Genomic DNA, 25295 nt, shown 5'->3' with positions numbered 1-25295 from the left:
ATAATTCAAATCACAAACTTGTCAGATCACAAGTCCAATCAAATGTCAGGTCACAAAAGCGGGGGATGCACAACAATGACAAAGGAATTTAACTACTGTCACAGTCCATTTGAACAGCTTGTCACTTGACTTGCAATTGACTTGTGATTGACTTGTGATTGGCTTGTGATTGGCTTGTGATGGGCTTGTGATGGACTTGCAATTGGCTTGTGATTGATTGGCTTGTGATTGTCTTATGATCGGCTTGTGATGGGCTTGGGATTGGCCTGTGATTGATATATGATTGGCTTGTGATTGACTTGTGATTGGCTTGCGATTGTCTTATGATCGACTTGTGATTGACTTGTGATTGACTTGTGATTGACTTGTGATTGGCCTGTGATTGGCTTGTGACTGACGTTGTGATTGACTTTTGAGGTATTGACTACAACTCCGCTGCACACTGTTCTCTTTTTACTGTACACGCCTTATGAGGGCCAAGGCAATATGTACATGTACAAGTACGTATTTAGTGTTATGCCATTTCTCACCAGAAGATCACGACATACAACCATCTCATTCCCTAACCACATGAGCTTTGACCCCTCTTCAATTGACCCCTGACCTTACCCATCTTAATCTGTAATGGAGATGGTCTCCGGTAGGTCTTCAGACCGTTGGTCACTTTGTGCCCATTGATGTCACGCTGTTCCAGCGTGGTGCCGTTGGATTGATCCTTGATGTGAACCTGTGAATGTCAAAATAAAAATTGCAATTTTGGTTAAAAAGCAGAACTGAAAATTGGCCAAATGTTACAGAAATAAACAATGTGCTACTTGATCACTCCTTCTCTGGCAGACAAATTCAGCTCCCCCATCACGCAATCAAGTGACTGCTTATAACAGTTACAAATTCCCTTGTTAATTTGATATAGCCATACTTTGACTGGAGGTGATTGATATGCCAGCTGTACCTACCATGCAGTTACCTCTTTCATCTGTTGGTGGAATATGACAGAGCTTAACACGAATGTGATCTGACTGTTTGTTACTAGTCTACATACAAATGCTTGGCAGGGGAAGTGGAGACATACATTTTTGATTACTATAACTCATACATATTCATGACCGAAAGCCGAATTCTCACTGGTCCATTCACCATCACGTGCCAGATGTTATTTTTGCTGTTTACCAAACGCGCGCGCGAATATTCATGCACAGGCTAAGTACGCATGCGTAGTAGACTGTCGCACGGGTTACCCGTGCGACAGTCTACTACGCATGCGCTTTACGAAGCAATCGTTGAACTGTCGCACAGGTGAAGCACGCACGCGTGAACATCGCCCTATACTATAGCTACACATGAAACGATGATGGCACATCGTAATGATGATAAGCGTTTTCCTCAGCTAAATGATGCCAAATTGGAGAATATTGTGGACAATTATAAAGATGCATGTGCTAAAAAAAAGTTGTCCACAAACAATTGTACTTACAACCGTAGTTACTGTATTGCAAACAAACTGCTATTTTCAGAGTTTGAGCAATATTATTCTTCTGGTGAGCTGGACAAGTTTCTCTGAAGATATTTTTGCGGATGCATACTGCGGGAAAAATCGGCAACTGAATATATGTATGAGGTATAGTAAAACAAATATAACATGGTTTATTTCGGGAGGACAGCCGATATTAGCTCCCCTCGGTATTGGAAGTTGACAAACTAGTTCCCTCGGCTTCGCCTCGGGAACTAGTTTGTCAACTTCCAATACCTCGGGGAGCCAATATCGACTGTCCACCCTCAAATCATGTTATATTTGTATACTGTCTGTGTCTGATCAAACAATTGAAGGGTTTGAACAAGATTATACAGTGCAAAGAACACTTAATGGACCTTACATGTATGTGTTGCCGGTATATCAAAGGGTATTCTTTTTTGTAACAATGAATGCAAAAAAAATGTAGTTTACCCATGTCTATCAAAACAATACAAAACCGTTGACAACTACGACAAATATATTCAGAGTTGTTTATGCAACAAAATGGAGCCAATAGTGCATCAGGGATTGAGCCATTCTTAATTTTCATTTACAACTAGAAATAATGAGTGGAGAAAACCAAGTATAGTAAAAAAAAAAAAATATTCACAATTGTGTGTTGGACAGCATCAGAATTTTACAGTGTAATACTCACTGGATTTTTTTCTGGACCACTTTGGAGCATCTAAAACTGTTTTAGAACATGACAAGTGTATGTGTTCATATACATACCCATTACCTTCCCTCTCCAGTGATATACATGTAACTCTGAAAATTGCAGTTCAGCTTACATGCCAAGTAATCACTGTCCTATCCTCAAAAATCCAGCGAACAAAACCTAAACCAAATTCACCTTGCTACAGGTTTGCTGTGCTGTGATTTAAGTATACAGATTGGTGTTAATATCTGTTGACAATGCCACTGGTTCATGTCTGATTAAACCTCACAGCTTTGTTGGTTTCCTCATTATAGTCAATGCACATGTGAGTAATGTGCGAACTTCCACACACAGACCCCTTACCACCAGTAGAACACTGGCAACAAGTTAACTTGCAATAAATCAGTTGCCTACTGTAGACCCCTTAAAGCCAACGTTTGTACACAAGATTTAAACTGTTGGCTTAGTGTTAAGGCCAAAAAAATAATAGTTCTGCTTATGGGCAATTCCACGGTTACTCACGTTACATTTTTGATGTACTTTTGAGTTTCCTTGGGCTGTAATTACCTTACTGAAAAAGGTTTAATAACTGTTATCCCCATGGTAGATAGAGTAGACCTAGACCTACCTAAGCGCCAAAGATGACATCCAGAAAAATGTGTTATGATAAACAAGACGCACAAAATCGGTTACTCACGTTACATTTTCGTAACGTGAGTAACCGCTTTTGTGCGTCTTGTTTATCATACATAACACAAAAGTACATCAAAAATGTAACATGGGTAAGGTTCCGTGGAATTGCCCTTCCGGTTTCCCTACCTACCCTATTCTGACAGCCCCTACCCTCATTTTTTTTCATGGGAAAAATGGGGGGAAAAAACACCCAAAACCATCAATTTCTACCTTTTACCCTTGACTACACGCAGACGCCTCCATATGATCGTACACAAAAGAATTGGCAAAACAAAAAAATTCCCTACCTACCTACCCTGTTTTGAAATGCGTAATCGGAAGCAGAACTATTTTTCTTTGGCCTAATCTGTCTAAGGGAACTTGGTCTTATCAAATTGTTAACCTCTGAATTCGAAATGTCTTTGTGAAGTGCGCAAGGTTGCATGTTTACAATACCTTAAGTTTTGGGACTCTCATACACAGTAATCTGGACTGTTCAGTTTGTTAGATTGACACCTCCAGTGATAAAACTCTATTTATTTAGGAGGATGCCAACCCAAGATCCAAGACAACTACGAGGGCATATGTCACCCTTTACCAGGAGCATCTTTGCATCAGCGACTGTGACCACCCCGATGCCGTCTAAATGGAGGTGTTTTTGGCATGATGAAGCGAATAAATTTCAACATTTTTTATATTTTGGGCTGCCGAATCATTTCCAGAAGCCATAGGGTACTGATCCCCTGATCTCACAATCCTAGAAGGCTAATGGAAAGGTGCCTTCAGCTTCCAAATTTGTTGGCTTGCGGTGGAACACGTACCGCACACACAACAAATCAACTGGCTGTGTGATACGAATATGCGCGTGTGCGTACCGTTGCTACAACTAGTACAAGGGCAATTGTCAAACCTCAAAAACCTGATGCCTCGAAAACAGAGAGGTACAATGACAATGCCATTACCACTACAGGCATGATTACCTTAATTCAATATTGATTTTTGGAGTAATTGCAGAATACCCCGCCACTCGTAAGTACTCCCCTAAAATCATCTGGCTATGTGGTTGGAATCGCTGGAAAAGAAAGAATTCAAGTTCAAACCAATTGTTGCCAGCTGCCATGTGGATACTGAGTGGAGGTCCCCTCGAGAACGAAGCAACACAAAAGCAATGGGAGTTGCTGAAAAAAATTTAAGTCCAAACTAACTATTCTGTTGCCAGCTACGCGGGTTCGGCTTAGGAGTGCAGTGGAGCATGACGCATAGTACATACATGTAGCGCTGAGAAGGTTTGTTGAGGGCAATCAACCGTGACTCCGTAGCCGGCTACGAGGTGCATAGATGGAGTGGCGGGGTATTCTGCGATTGTGCCTGATTTTTTCGGCAATCGTGTTGTGTACGGTCGGTTCCTATAAGGGAACAAAATCCACTTTAGAATGATTAGACCGACCAAACTCAATAAACTGGTATGTCATAGATAGAGGGCAGGGTTGTGATTTTTTTAAAGGGAAATTTGGGGGCAAAATAACGATAACAGCGCGGCGACAACACGCAACCCGAAAATAAAGATGGCGATCACCGCGCAATGTACCGTGAGCACGCACGTCGCGCTGAATCACAAGGCACAAACCGCGCAGGAAAATCGTGATTTCTACCTATTCCTATCGCCTTTTTTAACATTTAAACATGGTCGCCCGACCATGTCCAAATGTTAAAAAAGGCTTTTTTCAGAGTCCTAGCTACTCAGACTAATTTCTACCAAAAAAAACTGTTCAAAATTGCAAAACAGGTGTACTTAGAATTGAGAAAAGTCTGCTTTTGATTGTAAAACTAAAGCAAAGGTGATTTTTTAGCAATACAAAACATTTTTGACTCTAATTTGATCAAAACAGTACAGGGGCCCGGCCCTACACTACACGATCGCCTATTTTTCCAAAATAAGACAGTGGTTTTCTCCTATAATAAAATATACATAACCTCCAATGTAATAATACTAAACTCAGAACATACTATATAAGTTATAACTAACGTTACACAAGTATGATGTAGTACACAGGTTACTTGCTGTAGCCCCGCCCCCCCCCCCCAATGTTTTGGCAAAAGATCAAGAAGAGCCGTGCACGCGTCCTACACTACACTTTGCATGGAGGTAGAAAGAGTCAAACCTTGACGTGTTTTTGACAATTTAATTTAAAAAAGGAATGAAAAACAAACATTTACCTTTGCGTTATCATTTATTGAAGTAGAATATCCACTGTCTGTTTCGTCCTCGTCCATTTTCAATCAAGAAATATGACATTCGGTAGCGAAAAACATCGCTCATTCTAAAATTTCCACATCATTCCAGCTGCTTGCTCAACTAACTTTGGTGAAGAGCGCCCTCAATAATTCTTTTTCTCACTTATGCCAGACGCGACGGTTGTTGTATGGTTTTATGTATACAATTATAAAACAGTCGTCAATATATTTTTTTGGCTCGCTCATTTTATTTCATTATATTTAATTTTTAAAAATAGCTTATAAAATCATTATAAAACATAAATAAAAGAATTTAAATGTAATACTATAGCAAATATTACTTAATTTTAAAATTGTTTAATTATATTACATTTATTTTGTCGAACGTTTTCCATATATTAAAATTATTAATCCCAAACCATCAGCGCATGCTCAGTTACCTTAACAACAGACTCTAGTCGATGTCGACAAATTCGGGGAAGAAGCTCAGATTCTTACACGAGTTTAGACACTGAATTTACGAAAATGCCGGTTAAGGCTCCGGCAAAATCTAAACAGGTAAATATAGACTTTTTATTATCAACTAACAAGTGAACTATATTAAACTGAAGACTCATTTTCTTTCAAGTTTTAATAAACTTCTAGGACTAAATAGGCATAAACAATCATAAAAAATCCGGGAGATGACTGTCTGGCTCCCTGACGTGACAATATTCGATTTAGAATCTTTTCGTCTTGGAACCTGACTATCAACCAAACGGTTCTCAGACCTGTGCCTCGCACAAGTTTGCAAACGTGGCCCACTGACTGGCACAACTATAGAATACAGGGCCACTCCATTCTATATCCGCGCATCCATGGTTGCGTGGATGCGCAGTCGGTTTTCTATAGCGCCCTCTATTGATTAAAATTTACTTCATGCCCACTCTGCGTCCGCGCATCCAGGCATCCAATAAAGCGCCCTCTATTGATTAAATTAACTTCATGCCATCCGCGCATTTCTATAGCGTTCTCTATTGATTAAAATTTACTTCATCCCACTTCGCATCCACGCATCCGCGCATCCAATAAAGCGCCCTCTATTGATTAAAATTTACTTCATGCCCACCCCGCGGCCGCGGATATATTCTGCGAACTTGTCAATAATTCACTTTCTATAGCGCCCTCTATTGATCATTTACTTCATGCTCATTCACTCTTTATACCGCCCCCTATTTTTTTTTTTATATACATCTACGTTCATACCGTACATACCCACGTACATACGCGTGATACGTGCGTATGCGTTAGCATAGGAGAAGTCTCATATATACCAATGTTGCTTCGTTCTCAAAAGAGTGCCCAACGACCCCACTCCTCACATCGCATCCAACTACAAAAAAAAAACCTTTTCCGGCGTGGCCCTGCATTCTATAGTTGCTCCCACTGACTGTGTAGCATATTTTGATTGGGCTGTGAGCACGCGCAATGGCAAGGTCAACTGCTTTGGTCAAAACTCACAAGTTGTGAGTGAGCATTGCCATTGTCTGCGCGCAGTGTCCATTCACTTGAATTTTACGATTGCAATATTCTTGCATATTGCTTGTGCCCGTGCGTATCCTCAAGTCACCATAATTGACGAAGATCATTTTAGAGGGTCAGACGATATATGTTGGGCATGTTCGGTCGATGTACACCATCAGTTGATTGCGTTGCGCTATCGTTCGATCATGACTCTATCACAATTCAGAAGGATTTTTTTTTTAACTTAAGGTAAGTAAAGTCCGAGATATCCTACGGAATCGACCTATCAGTATCAGGCAAGGCAATCGACTGATCGCGCTGATCAACTGATTGCGCTGATCAACTGATTGCGCCAAACGTTATAGACAGTGAAGTGCGACTTGTCGAACTATGCACCAAATGGATGCCGGACAACTCAACCCTTTGCCAACTCGACTCAGTAGGACAACTCGGGGACAATTTGCATGTCTCACGTTGAATGCAGGTTAAAGTCTCAGAATCTCTGGCATGGCAATGCATTTTGGTTATGGAAGACACAATCACGTAGTTTGAAAGAAAGACACAATTGCGCAGGAATATCATCCTGAACCCAAAATTTAAACGTACAGTCAATGGACCTGGTTCAGTAGTCTGTAAAGATTTGTTTCAATGTGTTCTAATTGTCTTTCTTTTTTCCTTCTCTCAGGGTGGAGGGGGCACGAGCAGTCTGAAGGTGGGCAAAGGACGTCCTCCTAGAGTCAGCATGGGGGGAGCAAAAGTAGCTCTCAAGGTAAAATTATAGAACTTTTGCAGATTTATTGTGTCCTGTTTATCTGTCCCATCCAAGGGGATTCAAAGTACAGAAGGTTCACAGGGTCTTGTAGCATGGATAATGGACCCTCCCTGTGTGTCAATCGAGCTGTGTGCATTGACCAATCAGATCATGACTTTTGGTCAGGTGATCAAACTTTAGTCACAAACACTGTGAGAAATGTAAACAAATCAAAAGTGGGCGGGGCTTGTGGCCACATCTGGAACGGTCCATTAATTATAAGGTCTAATTTGACTGCTCGATTTTCCTGATCAGACTCAATGTACATCCTGTGCGTATTCATTGTATAAGTTCTACTCACGTTAAATTTGTTTGATATGTCTAGGATGATATCAGAGATGACGTCACTGAGATTGGGGAAGGAGGCCACGGTGAGGAATGGATGCAGGTATGTGCCGATGTTTGTTGCAACACCTCGGCTTCATGTGTAGAGACATACAGTGTAATGTTCCAAACACTGCCATAAGATTGTGTTGACTTGTGTCCTTGAGCAAGACACAGTGCAACAAGCTTCTGAGATGCTTTACTATAGCCAGGTTGAAAATTAGCAGTGGTGATGGCAGTGATTGTAAAAGTCCTCTGTGCTTAACTTGCAACGCTCAGGTTTTTCTGACAATGTTTTATGCAATGATTTATAAGCTTGCTAAGGGGTAAAGAAAACAAGTTTTATTTTGTATGCTTGATAGACACAAGATAATGTGTATACAAATGTTATTGCAGTTATACTTTTTCTTCTACGTTTTGGTGATTGTAGGATTTGGAAGCTTTTAAGTAGTAAATTGGGTCAGAATTGACAACTTGTGGTGTTTTATTTTTCCATCCAGACCAAATCTCTCATCAAGCCTGACGATCAGCTGGATTTGTCAGAAGGTGTAAGTGTATTTTCTTTGTTTTTATTGTCACAGAGTTTTGTTTTGTATTATTGTATGCAAAAGCTGCCCATTGCTATCTTGAAGGACGTCCAAAACTATTAACTTCAGTTATCAGCTTGCAAAACTCTCATCAAAAAAAAATTACTCGTGATATCAAACAAATTTCCAGGAAAGAATTCAGTTGATCTTCTTTGATTTGCAGGAGCTGAAGGAGGAATTCACACGCATTCTGACAGCCAACAATCCCCACGCACCACAAAATATCGTCCGGTACAACTTCAAGGTAAGTATCTCAAGTTTAAACGGCAGATATTTGCCTGTTCTAGGTGTTGGAACACCTTGAGGGTATTTGATGGGAACATGTTGCCTCCCAAAAAGAATCTGATTACCTGCCAAATATGCCATTCAAAATGACTTAGCCTTCACAGGGGCTTGAAAATTGAAGTTGCACACACCATGCTCTTTAAAAAACCTTCTTTTTTTCCTCTTAACTAATGTTCAATTTCTATGTTTTGTTTTAACAACAAAAAAACTACTTTATAATCCTTATTTTGGCCTCTGCAACCTTCCGAAAAAGGTCTTTCATTTTGTGCACTAATGAACCCACCCTATGAGAGCTGATTTATTGTCTGGCAGCCAATAATTTGAATTTTGGGAAGAAATAATGCAATAACTGAAATCTTGGTAGATTTTTTTTTTGTTTTTTGTTGTTGAGGCATTCAAAAGTGAGTAACTTTATATTGCTGGGCAAAAAGCAATTGAAAAAAAAAAATTCCTGAGGTGAAACTTGAAATAGTACGGGGAACGCATCTCTTTAGCCGACAACTAATTCACATTTCCTAAAATAAACCTGAATATGAACTTACTTCCCCAAACTCTTTCCCACAGGATCGTTCCTTCAAGCAGACGTCTCATGTGGACCAGTTGGCCATTCATTTCTCTCTGGATGGCAACATGATCCACAAAGACTCGGACGAGGCCCGGCGACAGAAAGCCAAATATGGTGCAGCAGAAAGTAAGTCCAAGTCATTTCATTATTTCCGCAATCAGCATCATTATCCATCTAATGACATTTTTGAATTGATTAATATTTTTATCTACTGGAAAGTTCTATATTTATCACTGGGAAAAAAATTTCATTTGATTTTTATTTTTTTAAATAAGAAAAGACAATCACACTCTGGGATTGAATTTCAAATTTATATTATCAAGCTAGTTTTCCAACTTATATTAAAAACAGAAAAAAGTCCAATCATTCATTGTGATGAAAACTGCACATTGTGGTGACCATGTTTTCACTGTTTCCTAATATTGTTGTTGAGGTACATGTGGAGAATCACAAGTCAATCACAAGTCTCATCACAAGTCCTCCAGTCCCAAGTCAACTCACAAGCTATTCAAATGAGCTTTGACAAAGACATTCGTTTGTTATGGTTCATCCTCTGTAACTTGTGACCGGACTTGTGATGTACTTCTGATCCATCACAAATACGTCTACATCGACTTCAACATTGTTGTTTCCCTTGAAGATACATTTGTTCATCATTTTCGGTTTGATTACTAACACTTCTTTCAGTAACACTTTCGTCACCAAAATCTTCAAATCATGCGTGTGCGTGTGTGCGTGTTTTTGATCCATTTAGTTGCCAATAGCAAACCAAGTATTCAAGACATCGTAGACATCTCTCATAGTTTGTTGTAGTGTTTTATCAAAATGAAAAGTTGTAACCTGTCCAATAATAATTAAAGAGAGTTTTTTACGAGCCTGTCAGTTATTACAACATCCTCTTTGGTTAATAAATGGCAAAGAACATTCTCGTGACCAGATTTCAAGTCGGTGCCTTCCAATTTTATGAAAGTAGCAAATCTTATTCACTTAATAATCCTTTTTTTTTTGCAAAAGCACATTTTGTTTAATACAATTCAAAACATTTAACCTTTCAGCAATGGTAAATTTACCTTTTTGTTAAATGTTTAATTTTAGATCTTGCTTTGAATTTCAAATTTGTGAACTTGATTGTAGCAACTCAACCTGGTCTTCCTGTTTAAGTGGATATTTCCAAAATGTATCGCTCTTTTAAGATCATGTTTCGTATATCCAATTGCCGGAACTGTTTGTAAAAAAAGACAGAGACTTACCTACCGATGTGAAGTTGAAATGTGTACCATTGAAATGTATTTTTACTTGTTGGTTTTGCTGAATAGTCTGTCAGCGTAGACTAGCCAAGCTTTTTTTTTCATCATCCGTGTGTGCTCTCTTTCTTTGTTTTTCTTGTTATTTCGTCGAAAGAATATCTCTTCACGAAGAGAATGAAGAGCGGCGGTAGGTATTGCTGGAATTTTCTCCAACTCATTCCATGAACATTCTGCCAGTCAGTAGTGTCTTTGCTGCATATGGATTGCCGTAGGCTGCTATGTATACCGCTATATGCATGCTACATATTCATATAGACTGCATGAAAGAACAGTCGACAGTAGGTGGCGCTGTTCAGAGCTCCACTGGGAAAGACTTACCACATGCACGTACTGGTTGGGTTGCATTATAGTGCGAAGTACACACAACTCATTTTATTATAAATGTGCACTGAAACGGCATCACATTCACAAGAAACCGTCAGCAGTGCGTTAAAATGTACCTCCCTCTCAGTGGTCTCTTGTAACTGTTGAGGGGGTACTTGTGCACTGAAGCCCATTCCATTCAGCGAGGCATAGTAGCAACAGAATCAAATTACAAGTCTTATAAAAACTTGACATCCTCCATCTTGTTATGTGATACGTCAGGGGCGTATTTGAAACCCCGTTCTCGGGTGACCCGCGAACAGTGTTAAAAAATTGACGCATGTTCCGGTAGGGGCCTAAGTCCGCCATCTTGGTTCTTGACGTTCTTCATATAATCCTCAATAAGTGAGGAGTGAAAATCCAGTTCGCGAACATCGTTTGTGTGTTGGTTCCCGTCATTCGGAACCCCCTCGTGGTTCATTTAACACGAGAACAGGGTTTGAAATATGCCTCAGATGTCTAGTAATGCCTGTGAAAAGTATTCGTTTCAGGATGGACCATAGTTTTAAAATGTCCGTATTTTGATTTTTTTCATTGGGGTTATTGATTCTGCTTCAGCTGAACCATATTAGTGACTGCCGTTAAGACATTTTGCATTGGAGAGGTGAAAATTTCAATAGTGGGTTTAATGTGCTCTTCACATAAGCACAGTATACTCGGTGCTTTCCCAGAACTAATACAAGGAAAAGTTAATAGCCTGCTCAGATGTGACCATTATTATTAAAGAAACAAATCGCTGCTTTCCTCTGTGCCTGTAAGTCATTGCTTATTTCATAATGCTTCTTTATGTCATAATGCTACTCATGTATATAATGGTACGTATATATATCGTAACAGCACTTAGATTGTTCATATATTGTATTGCTACACTGATCCATATATGGTACATATATTGTAACAGCACTTAGATTGTTCATATATTGTATTGCTACACTGATCCATATATGGTACATATATCGTAACAGCACTTAGATTGTTCATATATTGTATTGCTACACTGATCCATATATGGTACATATATCGTAACAGCACTTAGATTGTTCATATATTGTATTGCTACACTGATCATCCAGAAAGCTTCACCCATTCAACCTGTCTATAAAGAACAAGAATCCATTCTGTTACTTATTAAATCACACGATTCCAGCCCACATTTTAGAGGAGGGGCTATATTTCTGGGAGGGCCTCCATTCATGAGAATCTGCTTTGGCAAGTTCTGAAAATGTTGGGGGTATATTTTGGATACATTTTTGATATTTTTTCAGAAAATTTAAACTAAGGAAAAAAATGGAAAAACAAACTCATCATACACCCTCTATTAATACCCATACCCAGAGAAAAGATCGTGGCTGAACATTTTGGAAATGGGTGGGATTTGAAATAGTTTCTAGTTCATTATAGACAAGTACCTGCTGCCATGGATTTTTTTGGGTGGAACCGCATTCATGCGCATGCCGCACGCATTCTGAAAGACAAGGCGCTCGCACAGTCTGGTAACCCTATCATGGTCGGGGGAGCCTAGGAGTGCGTGCATACTACCTAAGCACGACTCGCGCGAACCTGGTGCCACCTCAGAAAATGGCCGTCACCGAATTACATGTAGTCTATAGATGAGGTATATATTCATATATATATGCATGACATAAAATCCTTGTAAAAAATATTCATACTTCTTTTCATTGAAGTGGTCAGGAATGTTGGGAAACATTCTATTCCTAATTTCGGGTCTCTCACCTTTTCTTATGATCACAATAACGAAACTAGAATAGACATTAAGTATGTCTAAAAGTGGTTGGAAAATGTTGTTAATATCTGTTGAAGTTATTTTTGTAAGTACTTTTTGGTGTAATGATCTTTGATTGATTTTCTTGTTTTCTTTGACTTTGATGCAGCTGTGAGCGACCAGGCCATCAGCGAGGCGGAAGAGGAAAAGAAAGATGAAGAAGGCGAAGAGAAAGCCGAGGTAGGGAACCCTGGAACTAGCAGGGTACCAGGAAAGAAATTCTAGTTCTTAAAAAAAATGAACAGAAATACTGTAGTGTAACTAACAATATTCTCTGTAATGACACTCCCTAGCCTTGCTGCTGGACCGATTTTGTTTCTTGAAATTTTAACAATTGAAAACAAAAGGAGAATTTAAAAGTTCATGAAGATCTTTAAATAATGAGACTCTTGAGCCTCATCACTTGACTGATTTTTGAACTCTGAAATTTGAATCATTTAGCACTTGAAAAACTCCATTGTCATACTAAATAAAAAGGAAGATAATTCTCCTTAAATCACTTTTCAAAATGCTTCATATCTGTAACAGTAGCCACTTTGAAACCCTCCCCCTCTCCCCAAAAATAAGTTGAACAAAAAAGTACATCATCACAAAGGCCCACTGTTGCTTGGTTCATAGTTGACGACTGTTCCATTTTCTTGCAGGTGGAAGAAGGTGCTGACAAGAGGGACGAGGAGAGCACCCCAGCCCCTCCCAAGGGAGGCGACAATAAGAAGCTGACTAACCAGTTCAACTACAGCGAGAGGGCTTCCCAAACCTACAACAATCCCTACAGAGTGAGTATAGGGTGATGTGTAGAAGAGAATTTGTTACTGATAACCAGGGCCCAATTTTACGGCACTGCTTAACAGTTAGCAGAAAATTTGTGCTTAGTATAGCAGAAAAATTTGCTAACCTTAAGCACTGTTTCACGGCGTGAATGTGCTAACAGTCGCGTGTGCATGGAGATTTCTATTGTTACGTCACTAATTTAAGCAAATTTTTCCTCTGAAGTAAGTTTTGCGGTGCTTACTGCTTACAGTCTCATAAAAACGTGTGCTTAGCAGTGCCATGAAATTGGGCCGTATGCAAGCGTTAGCAGAAAGGCAAAGTTTGACGTATGCAGCATCCTATGAACAATGCAACCGTGTCTTTGAATAACTTGGGCATATTTTGTGTTAAGCTGCACCATGAGTTTGTCTTACCATCTTGCCCAATTTTGTAGCGCTGCCGTTTAGAAAATTTTGCCCATCAACTTTATATGCTAAGCAAAAATTGGCTGAGAACCAGTCCGAGCAACACTAATCCCTTGGCAGTTTGGTTAGTTATCTGGTATTACTATATAAGCAATGTATTCTGGGGCCAATTTTATGGACCAACTAAGCACAGAAATTTGCTTAGCAGAGAAAATATTTGCTAAGCAGATACAGGTTACCTGCCAAAATCTCATGCAATATATATTGCTTCTGACCGGTTGTCAGCTGATTTCGTGCTTACCACATAAATTTGCTAAGCAATATTTTTCTGCTTAGTAACTTCATGAAATTGGCCCTTTATAGTTTCTTATTTTGTATCTCTTGCACTTGCATGTCCATAAAGGTTACTGTATTTTCAGCCCAAATCCCCCTTGACATTACTCCCCACACTTTTAAACCCCAACACAAATACGCCCTACCCGATCATGATTGTAAATCAGCTTGTTAATAATAAAGCACAGATAGTAATCAGTCAGAGCAACAAAACATGTACCCTTTGGCTAGATTCTGACACTTTCTACTTACATAATTTCTTGGTTGTCATAAGTCAAAAAAGAATTCAGTGACTGGTTACAAAAAAACTTTCCGCACCGTTAAATGTCAAATTTCTGTTCTAGGAACGGGCCACCCAGACGGAGCCACCGCCCAGAGCCAACTTCTCCGCCACCGGTAACCAGTGGGAGATCTACGATGCTTACAAGGAGGACCAGGAAAAACAGGTTTGCTCATCAAGTTTACAAACTTATCAAGTTAATAAACTCCCTATATAAAGATAAAAAGCTTCAAATCAGTCACCAAGGGAAACAGTTTGGGTTCACTCTCAGGCTGCATCCACACTACTTGACAGTGTCCGGCATTTATACACATCGCTAATAAAAAGCAGCCAAAACCTGTTCCCAGAGACACGTGTGTTTCTTTACTGCTGGTCATAGTCAAGTTATTCGGATACAGCTTTAACCGATATTTTAGGTCAAACAAAAAATTGACTTAACAGGATTCGAACCTGCTTCCTCTTGAACACAGTACCCAGCCCAGTGTGGGTGTTGTCAATGGTGTGTTGCACGGAGGTTGCAGCTTCAAATCCTGAGTGACATGAAGTTAATAATTAGGAAATATCACAATTGTAGTTACATCTGAATGGGAAACCAAGTTCGGGCCAGGACCGTTAGTCGACTAGTAGTTGATTCGTGACTTTACTTGCACCTGCATACCTATAGCAACATGTGAAACGCTGGTCAAATCATCATCACAGAACCCATCGATACTGGCTCACAGCGGCGCATTATGATGCAAACAGCTATTTGTAACCAGTGATGCAACCGGGGCTCCGGTTCCAAATAGTCTACTAGATTAGTCCAACCGTCCTGCATTCAAGTGAAGTTAGTCAAGCTATAGTGAACCATAGTCCTCCCCGAACTTGTTCCCAAATTCAAGTCAATGATTGCTCAAATCATCATGATGGAAAAATAAAAAATAAGCTCGATCTAAATCAATGTTTTCATATCAAACTGCTTAGTTTTTGTAACGTTACCAATTTTATCCCTCAACTCGGCACCATATAATACCCCTATTAACTTTTGTAACAATCTAACCATGACCTGTATATTGCCGCCTTTCTTATTTGGTCCATTGCATCTTTTCTGCGTCTCCTTACATGCCATCCCAAACCCATGGCTGTACTATGACCTTCAACCTTGACATCCTGCTACGGTTGCGTGTCTGGGAAATGCAACGGTGACTCATAGGCTGAGGTTGGAGCAAATTAAAGAATAAATTCCTTCTTTGGTCTGCTGTGAAAACAATTTTGTGTTTGGAATTCTCGAGAGTTTTTTAGTTTGCTAGTTTGCTAGAAACTTAGTAGAAAATTGTATTTTTGTTTCCTCTCTTTTTTGTTTCCCTTTTTTTTTATGACACCTGAATATCTCCTTGCCTGTAATCACAAATCTTTGCATTTTTGTGATGAGTAAAGACAAGTTTCTTTTCCAGTTACGTACTCTTTTTTTGACAGTTTTTAAGTTGAAAATCTTACAGCACTTGTATGGAAAATGTTGCTCGCAGATTTTGTTTTAATATGTTCATTGAAATCTTAATTTTGTGTTTTTTGGCTCTTGAATGAATTTCTTGCCTTCAACCACAAACTTGTTTTTTTTTGTTACAGTCTCTTTCTTTTGTGTTTCTTTTTATTTAGTTCTTATTTTTTTTCCTTGCAAATTAACATTGCTGTCATTAAACTCATCACATTGTGTGTAAGAGCTTTGAGAAAGATAAGGTAAGAATGCAAAATTAAACAAGGGGTAACTCCAGGTTTTACCCTGAGATAGTAGTACCCACTTCATAAAACCTTGACGTAAACCTCGAATTACCGCCTGTTTAATTCTACATTCTCCCCTAATCAGTGCTTGAATTAAATTTTGCTCCAATTCAGTGTCAGTGTAGAATGTAGCATTCCACTACAGGACGCATTCCTCCTCCATTCTTTTCTGAATTTGCTCCATTTCGTGATTTTATTTTCCTTCATTTCTGCAAATCTAGCTCTTTGGTGTCCATTTCATTTTTTTATATTTTCCTAGAAAAAGTAGTCTTTATAGTTGAACTGCTGTGATTTTTTTTGTTCGATTTTCCAAAGCAAGCTGTTGTTTGTCATTTTCACTTGAATGTTTTATGCATGTTTGGTTTTTGTTTTGAAAAATAAAAGTATGTTAATAGAGGATTTTAGTGAGCAAGTGATTAAAATACACCAAGTATGTAAATTTTGCATGGGGTTTTTCCCTTCCCAAACGTATTTTATAAACACTGCATATTCAGTGTTGTCCAAGGGCGTGCGAGAAAAAAACAACTAGCTTACTTGGTTGGGACTCGAACCCACAACTAAGCATGTGATCTTTTTCTTCAAATTCCATCTGATCAGAAGTAGGGCCCATGGTTCCCGAAACTACTCGCCACGGTTCGAAATACGTCTCATCTAAATTATTCCAGTGGCCCAGCCCTTATTTTGGCTCAGCTTTTCTATAATATGAATCACTCAAATTCATTTTGCTCATGCATATCCTTTCTTAACCCAAACATCTCTTTAATTTTTAAACAAATACCACTTATTTTTTAGGAGAAAGCCAAGGAAAAGAAGCAAACCTCCAGCAAGAAGGAAGAGGGAACCGTTAAGAAGAAGCTGACGGCCATGGAGACACAGACGGACGATGTCTCCCGCATCAGCCACGCCGCTAAGATCGTTGAGCGCATGGTCAACCAAAACACATTCGATGATGTCTCACAGGGTAAGTTTCTAGCTTCATTGTGTATTGATTTATTTTTCATTTTTTGGGGGCTACTTTCGGGTTCATAAATTATAGAGATACTCATAATACTCCAGAGTAAGGACCCATTGGGTAATACCTAGTAGCAAGGTTGGATGGGGGCATGGTTCGGGTAGCAAACCAACCCCCTTCCTTCAGACCAATGTCAATTATTTACACACTACAAATGTTCATCTCTTGACATAATAATATAAAGCTCATTTCATTGCTTTCTCATTCAAAAGTGAATAACAATCTAGAAAAATAGCAATGAAGAAGTTTGAACAATTTAGAATCCATTTTTGGGGATGAAACCAAAAAAATAGCACGGGGAACGCAACTTTTACAGAAATCCTTGTTTCTTCATTTTTTCCAAAATTACTCCAGCATTGAAAGTTTAACAAGTATATCTTCATTATTTTTGGTTAACTGGTAACTGCTTTACTCTTGTACAGATTTCAAGTACTGGGAGGATGTATCTGATGAGTACCGGGACTCGGAGGGTACCTTGCTGCCACTCTGGAAGTTCAGCTATGATAAGGCGAAGCGACTGGCCGTCACGTCACTGTGCTGGAACCCCAAATACAGGGATCTGTTTATTGTCACCCACGGTTCCTGTGAGTACCCAGTACCAATTTAGCCAACTTATTCATTTTTTTAAATATAATATTTGTGGTATAGAGAGATTAGAAATTAAATAGCACATATACAAGTCAATTATTCAGTACCCCTTGCATAAATTGATAACGTATAATAAAAAGTTCCAGTTTTTTTTCAAATAAGTATTACTTTAGATATTCATATAATCGACAAAATTAAACTTAATATTTAACTGTTTAATCAGTGGCCATGCAAAGATCAGCATAGAGATATCTACAGAGTGAGGAAATAATTGCCTCATAATAATTAGACAGAATAAAACAATGCATTATAATGTTCAAGCAGTGTATTAGTTTGCCCTCTCTAGTAGGTGCCGTTTGAACCATTGTATTTGAACCATTGTAAAGAGTTTACTGCATGAACAATTTATTAAAGACGTATTAAATATATACAGTTGACTCCTATTTATACATGTACAAACTCAACTGTTTGTTATATCCATGTTGAATTAGAGCACAGGTTCAACTCATTGTGTTTTATGTTTTTTTTTGGTAACAGGGTTTGTATTAAGGAGAGTCGAATATGTGGGTCAAATACCTTTTTTTTTGCATCTAAAAAACCCACAGATGACTTTATGAAGCAGTCCCGAGGCATGCTCCTGTGTTACACCATGAAGAACCCCTCCTACCCAGAGTACGTCTACCCAACCACCAGCGGGGTCATGTGCGTGGACGTCCACCCTGAGCACCCATACCTCGTAGCGGTTGGGTTCTACGACGGGTCAGTGGGCGTGTACAATGTGACAAACAAGGATAATAAACCCATATATCAGAGCACTGCTAAGACGGGCAAGCACACAGATCCGGTCTGGCAGGTAGGTCGGCAAACTAGCCGAAGGATCTATTCCTCAATGTTTATAATTTAAACAGAAAAACTTGTGACTTTTGCTCGGAACAAAATTTTTCTCTGGGTTTGCTTTTGTAAGCTTATGGCTTCACGACATTCGGACAGACTTTAAGATAAATGACCTCCTCAAATCTGACTAGGCTTCATTCATAAAATGTAATGCATTACAATTGAGGAAACTTAAGCATCATTCTGTGATGTGCCTGAAGTGCGTTCCTTTCACATAAAGATGCTACATTCTTGTGCACTGTCATAAATTGGCAATCACAATGCACATACAATGCACATAGTGTCATCTGATGTTCTTTTGCAGAGTCTGTAAGGATTTCATTTTGCAAATTGTTTTGTTTCTCTTTCACATGGCTTATAGGTGGCTTGGCAGAAGGACGATCTGGACAACAACCTCAACTTCTTCTCTGTGTCATCCGATGGCCGCGTGGTGGCTTGGACCCTAGTCAAGGTTTGCAGATAAATCCTTAATGACATTTCAAGTTTTAAATAATAACTGCATTTTAAATTTTGTTTCCATATCATATTCTTTTCCTGTAAATAATTTAACAAAAAGTCCGTCTTGAGCCATAACAGCAAATCAGGCCCAGGTTTACATCCAGTATCCATGGCATGGAACAACTTTGAATATTTCTATTCCCGCTGGCTGGTATGCCAGTCCATCATGTTACTTCCCGACGACTGAGTGTAACCGCTCTTACTTCCGTATGGAGAGAGATAAATAGGGGCAAAGTGGCTTGCCCAAGGACACAACATATAGCCAGCAGCTGGATTTGAAGCCCTGGCCATCTGTTTGCAGACCACAAGTCACACTCTCCTTATCATTCTAAACTTCTTGTCTTTAAAGAATGAGCTAACGTACACGGATGTGATCCAACTGAAACTAGACGAAGCTCCCCAGGAAGGCCCTGAGGGAACTCAGCTCACACCACTGGGTAAGTTGGTCATCGGCAAATCTCAAACAAAGTCCCTCAAAGTTTGAATTATCCCTCCTCATCACTGTTTCATGTTTTTTCCCCTCAAATTGTGGATGTTGTTCTTTTGAGTTGAGACTGCACAATTCAAGATAGTTGTGCAAAGAATGTATATGCCACGGACAGTCTTCAGTAGGCTCAGTGGTCATGTGGTCTCGACATCTGCGTCAGTATGCAGGAGATCATGGGTTCTAGTCTCATTGGAGCCAATCAAGTCAATCACAAATCAAATCACAAGTAACATGGGAAGGAAGAGTGACAAAAATAATGCCTTTGTAACAATGCCTTGATAGCTTGTGACTTGACAAAATAATAGGCGAGTTCGGTGTTCCAACTGTGCATGTGCACATCAAGATTTGCTGATCGTATGTGTGCAAAAGCATAGCGGGGTACCAGCAAAAATGAAGAAATAATCGTGTTCTGAAGTATAACATTTTGCAAAAAAAACTTTGGACAGCGAAGTGTTCATAGGTATCTTGTGTCAATACTTTTGTGCTAACGAAAGTTCCATCGCTTTTCGATTGCACGAAAATTGCACAGAATGCAGATTTGGTTACCACGTTCCCCCATAGCCTTATGTACATTTATCTGCCGCGGTTATCCCCCCCCCCCCCCCCCAAAAAAAAATTGTTGAATCTTGCTGTGCACCAGACTATTTTGGAATAACAAACTGGCTTGCAGATTTGGTTGCCACGTCCCCCATAGCATTATGTACATTTATCTGCCGCGGTTATCCCCCCCCCCCCAAAAAAATTGTCGAATCTTGCTGTGCACCAGACTATTTTGGAATAATGAACTGGCTTATTGAAGACTTGTGAATGACTTGTGATGACTTCAGTGGCTTGTGATGACATCAATGGCTTATTACTTGTGATTACTTATGATTACTTGTAATTTTTGACGACTTGAGATGACTTTTGTCTAGCTCAATTACAACTCTCATAACAAACTCTTCTTTCCAGGCTGCGGCACATGCTTCGACTTCCACAAGCAGACAGACTACCTCTTCCTAGTGGGTACCGAGGAGGGGAAGATCCACAAGTGCTCCAAGGCCTACTCCAGCCAGTTCCTGGACACGTTTGACGCCCACCACATGGCCGTCTACAAGGTTCACTGGAACTACTACCATCCTAAGATCTTCATCTCTTGCAGTGCTGACTGGACCGTCAAGATCTGGGACCACACCTACAAGTCAGTCCTACTGTGTTTTTTTTATTTTGCTGTTTATACTTGTAGATTTTTTTCTCAGAATCTCAATTGATGTTTCATAATTTTATACAAATTTATCAGAATCGACTCATAAAATGTGAATCAGTTCTTGGCTGGATAGGCAATGTTAGGTTTCAGTCAGCAACTTGACTGTAGTTTGATGCCTTGACAAGCAGAGAAATGTTTCCAATATCTGGAGAACATTTGTGTGATCATTATGGCTATATCTATCCAAATTAAACCATTTGATAATACGCATAACCTGTCAAACATAGAATCAATGCTAGTCCATGCAGTAAAATGATAAGTAGCTGATAAGGCACAATGAAGATTGCTTCAGCATAAACACTATAGCAAAATTATCTTTCTCTTCAATTTTTGGCCTATTTTTTGGGGGTGTCCACTGGATGTAACAATGATGATTTAGAGCTGTGTGGAAACCTTTGTATGACTTTTGTTTGCCATTTCTTTTTAACCCATTTGTAGGAATGGAGCCATGTTCACCTTTGACCTGGGAAGCTCCGTGGGTGATGTAGCCTGGGCCCCATACTCCTCAACCATCTTTGCAGCAGTCACAGCGGATGGAAAGGTACAATTCAAAAATTAAACAAAAATCGCTACGATTCAACAAAAATTCTCTAACTATTCAATGCCTCAATGTGACATTCAAATGGTGAATTTTTGTTTTCTTTCCACAGGTGCACGTGTTTGACCTGAGCATCAATAAATACGAGCCAATCTGTGAGCAGGCCGTCGTGCAGAAGAAAAAGACCAAGCTGACGCATATCACCTTCAACCCCAACCATCCCATCGTCCTAGTCGGTGATGACAGGTATGTGAATAAGAAATCAATTGTATTCATGTTACGGACATTTTGCATAAATAATCCCTCAATGGAGACAAATTTAGGTATGAAAGACATTTGAATGCGGTCGCTGCTCTGGGCACAGCACCAACACGTAGATGCTGCAGGTTTTTGAAAATGTGCACTCTGTGCATGTGTGCACAGACTGGTGTTAACATGCAATGGGACCTACACTAGTGACTCTTGTAAGTGGGCAACACAGTGCCATGTACTGTTGCTATGGGCTCCGTGTACAAGTACCTAGGGGTGACCTAGACTGGTTTCCGGCCCATCCACTGCGTATTTCAAAAAATCCAAAGTTGTTAGGGGCGGGGATTAGTCTGGGAGCCCATCACAAGATAAATTTGAACATATTCGCGCCGTCAATGCCTGACGTTCACACAAAGACGCTGTGGCTAATAGCTTTGGCATATTCAGGAAGTCGTGCGTATTTGGCGCTCGAACCAGTACAGTACAGTACGTACATGCTGTGTGTCCTGTCAACGGGGCTCTCAAAAGTGGTAAAAAAGCGTCCTCTTTTGTTGGTGCACGAAGCCCATATGGAGTCCATAGATGGACTCAGAAGCCCAGGAACTTCCCAGTCCTTCACCACTTTCCAAGATCCCAGTCCTATTTTCATCAAACTGACTAGGTCACGAGTAGTGATTTCTGTTTTTGTGAGTGTTACCTCAATATGCTGGTTTAGTAATCATGTTATTACTCTTACTTTCAGGGGCTACGTAACCAGTCTGAAATTGTCACCAAACCTAAGGAAAGTTCCAAAGGTAAGATTTGTTGGTATCCCACGTGCAGCGTAATACTATGTTCCCTCTTCAGCCATCAACATTTGTAATACATTAAAGATATAGCTTCATCTACATTTCTTCCAGTAATATCAAGGACATGATTCATGAAGCAGGCTGTAACTGCCAAGCAAACTACCCCCAAAATACCCAAAATACTGAAAAATGTGTTTATTTATCCGTACCTCTACTGCCCAGTAAGCACACTTAATTTACAGAATGGATCAAACCGCATAGCCATGGCATCTATTAACGTTGCATTGCTTTTTCTCCACAAACTGTGAATATTGTCGATGGACAATAGGTCATGAAAAAGTTGGACATGCAGATGGCGATGCATCAACAGGTACTCCGCTCACATACAGAAACACAATGGTGCACCCCCTCACAGATTAATTGGTACACCCCATAGGGATATGGTGGTGCACCTCCGCACAGATATTATGGAAAATCACCATCCAGATATGATGTCGCAACAGTAACCCCACCAGCACACAGCTGTATAAAAAATCCACACCCCTTTGAGGCAACACTGTTTGGGAATACACAATTTGGAGTAGGACGCATCATCACATCACTCTTACAAAATAAATCACTTGTAACTACACCCTTAATTTGCCCGATAAACACACTATATATTTGCAATGCACGTATCCGCAAATATTGCCAGATACGCGCCACATTTGTCATATTCACTACAGAATGGTGACAAGTTGTTCACATGCACCCACAGGTTTGCAACAGTCGTGCACGTTACTTACAAAATTTTGTGAAACAGTTAAGTTGGAAAAGTATCATATGAAGGACTATTCTTTATAATGAGCACGTCATTCACGTCATCCACCATTGCACACATGAAAATTTGTTTAATAAATACGTCACATTTATAATAAAAAAAAAAAAAAAAAAAAAAAAAGGGTCCGATAAACAAAAAGTCAGACCCAACTTTTTACAACGTGGGCAGTTCCATGAGAAAGTGGAAATGGCCCAAAAAATTGGAAAATTTATGAAATCCTCAAAACTGCAAGCATCAGAAACTTCAAATGTATTAATTTAATGGGCACAAGACCTTTCATTTCAGTGATTTGGAATGGCAGTGAGAGTTTAGGTAGTCATCTTGGCACCTTGTTTTGACATGCAAAATGCAAGTGCTGTTGCAAGTTTTGTTTTTATAAGGCAGAGAGAAAGGTTCATATTATATGCGAAAAGATTTTTTTGTTCGATGACGGTCACTTTTGGGACTATCTATGTTTCTTGTATATATTAACTTGTACCAAAGATGGGCGGACGAACTTTAATGTAAGTTACCGTGGAATTGCCAGTTGTGTATATTTGGGGTCAGTCCAGTTGGTAAACAGTTTGTAGCATTTTATTTCTTAAAAAAAGATTCTCATACTGAGTACTTATTTGAAACCCAACAGGACAAGAAGGGACAGGAGTTGCAGCGAGGACCGGAGCAGGAGATAGCTAAGATGGACAAACTGCTGGCTCTGGTACGTGAACCATCCAACAAGGACAACTGAGAGAGAGAGGATTCAAAACTGCCCAGTAATAGGTTGACCAAAGACTTTCCATGGTATATATCAAGCAGGGCTGCCAAGATTCTTCCAAAATAAGCCTTGTGGTACTTTGTGTCCTCTTTGTACAAATGTATTATTCAAATAATCTGGTTGCAAAGTGCTTTTTAGACCGTCACCCTGCCCACTTGTTGGTACATATGTATATGAAGTACGTGCATATGTTTTGAATCTAATTCGCGTTTTTGAGATACAGTGGACACAGATAGTACTGTTTGGTTTGTGTATTTCTATTTCTATACAAAAAAGCGCTCTCCTGTTTTGTCCGCTATATCTCAAAAATGCTGATCATCAATATGCATTGTACAATGTACATAATTGTTAAGAATTCGTCATTTCATCTAATGGAAAACTGTTGAGGGTTTTATTGAACCTTTCGAAGAAACATATTGGATATACAGGGGCTTAACATGACACTTTGAAGTGGAATTAAGTGAAATTACCCATTGTAAAAGTTGTTTCTCCTATGTTCTTTGATTTTCACATATATGTATTTTTGCTCATATGTATTGTCAACTAAATTTAACGCTTGATATTGAATGCAAACTTTCTGAATTCAATCCAGTTCCATTTTTTACAAAGTAATTTGTAAATTTGTGTACATTGTTTTCCGCCAGTTGCATTGTATTTAATAAGCATTTATTATTGAACTGTATACTATCACAAAAATTGAGAAAAAAAATTCCATCCCATTCCAGTACAATAAATTGTATGGTAAGGTGTATATTAAAATATTTTATCCGTCCACAATATGTAAATATATAAAAACACTTTAACATGAAAGGTGAAAACAAGATTTAAAAAAAGTTCAAGTTCACTGTGGTTTATTCCAGTTTCAACTTGTGAGTCCGTCCTTTTTGATACTGACAGATTAAACTACCTTGGTTTAATATGTTGATTTTTTATTCTTCCTGTAATTTTATTTCTTCTGCCAGTTTGATAAGTTGTATTAATTGTAAAACAGTTTGTTTTAATGGTGATTAGAGTAAAGAAATATAAAGCAACATACATTTCTTGATTAATAAATGCAGATAATAAAACCTTCCAATGCGAGTTGAACTGAATTCTTTTTCTTGTCACTATTATTATTTGCTTCTTTTTTGGGGGGGGGGAGGGGCTTTTGATCACAACTGGGAATCTCTAAACAAAGTCACACTGCAATGGACCTCCCTTCCCCCCCCCCCCCCCCCCCATTCATGGTTTTCAAGCATGTGCAGCAGTCGAATGCATGTAGAATAAAAG

General features: G+C 39.3%; 2 protein-coding genes across 8 annotated transcripts in view; one reads left to right on the top strand and one right to left on the bottom strand.

Moving 5' to 3' along the window:
• Positions 1–5237, bottom strand: part of LOC119744794 (protein FAM219A-like) — a 55237-nt gene extending 50000 nt beyond the window's left edge. Inside the window, exons 1-2 of the mRNA XM_038220931.1 lie at positions 5061–5237; positions 610–727 (exon numbers count right to left, since the gene is read on the bottom strand). Coding sequence (XP_038076859.1) covers positions 610–727; positions 5061–5117 — 175 coding nt within the window. The 5' untranslated portion in view covers positions 5118–5237. The remainder of the gene's footprint in view (positions 1–609; positions 728–5060) is intronic.
• Positions 5238–5503: 266 nt separating this feature from the next.
• LOC119744254 (dynein intermediate chain 2, ciliary-like) lies at positions 5504–25117 on the top strand. Of its 7 annotated transcripts, XM_038220105.1 has the most exons (22): positions 5504–5636; positions 7267–7350; positions 7718–7780; positions 8217–8264; positions 8467–8547; positions 9153–9279; positions 10555–10587; positions 12716–12786; positions 13251–13382; positions 14459–14560; positions 15587–15592; positions 16945–17113; positions 17587–17748; positions 18358–18605; positions 19008–19097; positions 19494–19581; positions 20583–20811; positions 21316–21418; positions 21528–21661; positions 22407–22458; positions 22781–22822; positions 23898–25117. In XM_038220105.1, the coding sequence occupies exons 1-22, from the start codon at positions 5604–5606 to the stop codon at positions 23997–23999; spliced, it is 2199 nt and encodes a 732-aa protein (XP_038076033.1). In that variant the 5' UTR covers positions 5504–5603; the 3' UTR covers positions 24000–25117. The 7 variants fall into 7 exon arrangements, with proteins under 7 accessions (XP_038076033.1, XP_038076036.1, XP_038076035.1 ...); XM_038220108.1 differs by lacking the exon at positions 10555–10587; XM_038220107.1 differs by lacking the exon at positions 15587–15592.
• The last annotated feature ends 178 nt before the right edge of the window (positions 25118–25295 follow it).

The sequence above is a fragment of the Patiria miniata genome, unplaced genomic scaffold, assembly GCF_015706575.1.
Source record: "Patiria miniata isolate m_02_andy unplaced genomic scaffold, ASM1570657v1 HiC_scaffold_7, whole genome shotgun sequence".
Lineage (NCBI taxonomy): Eukaryota > Metazoa > Echinodermata > Asteroidea > Valvatida > Asterinidae > Patiria > Patiria miniata.
Note: the sequence above shows the minus strand (reverse complement) of the source record. Positions and strands in the feature narration are given on the sequence as shown.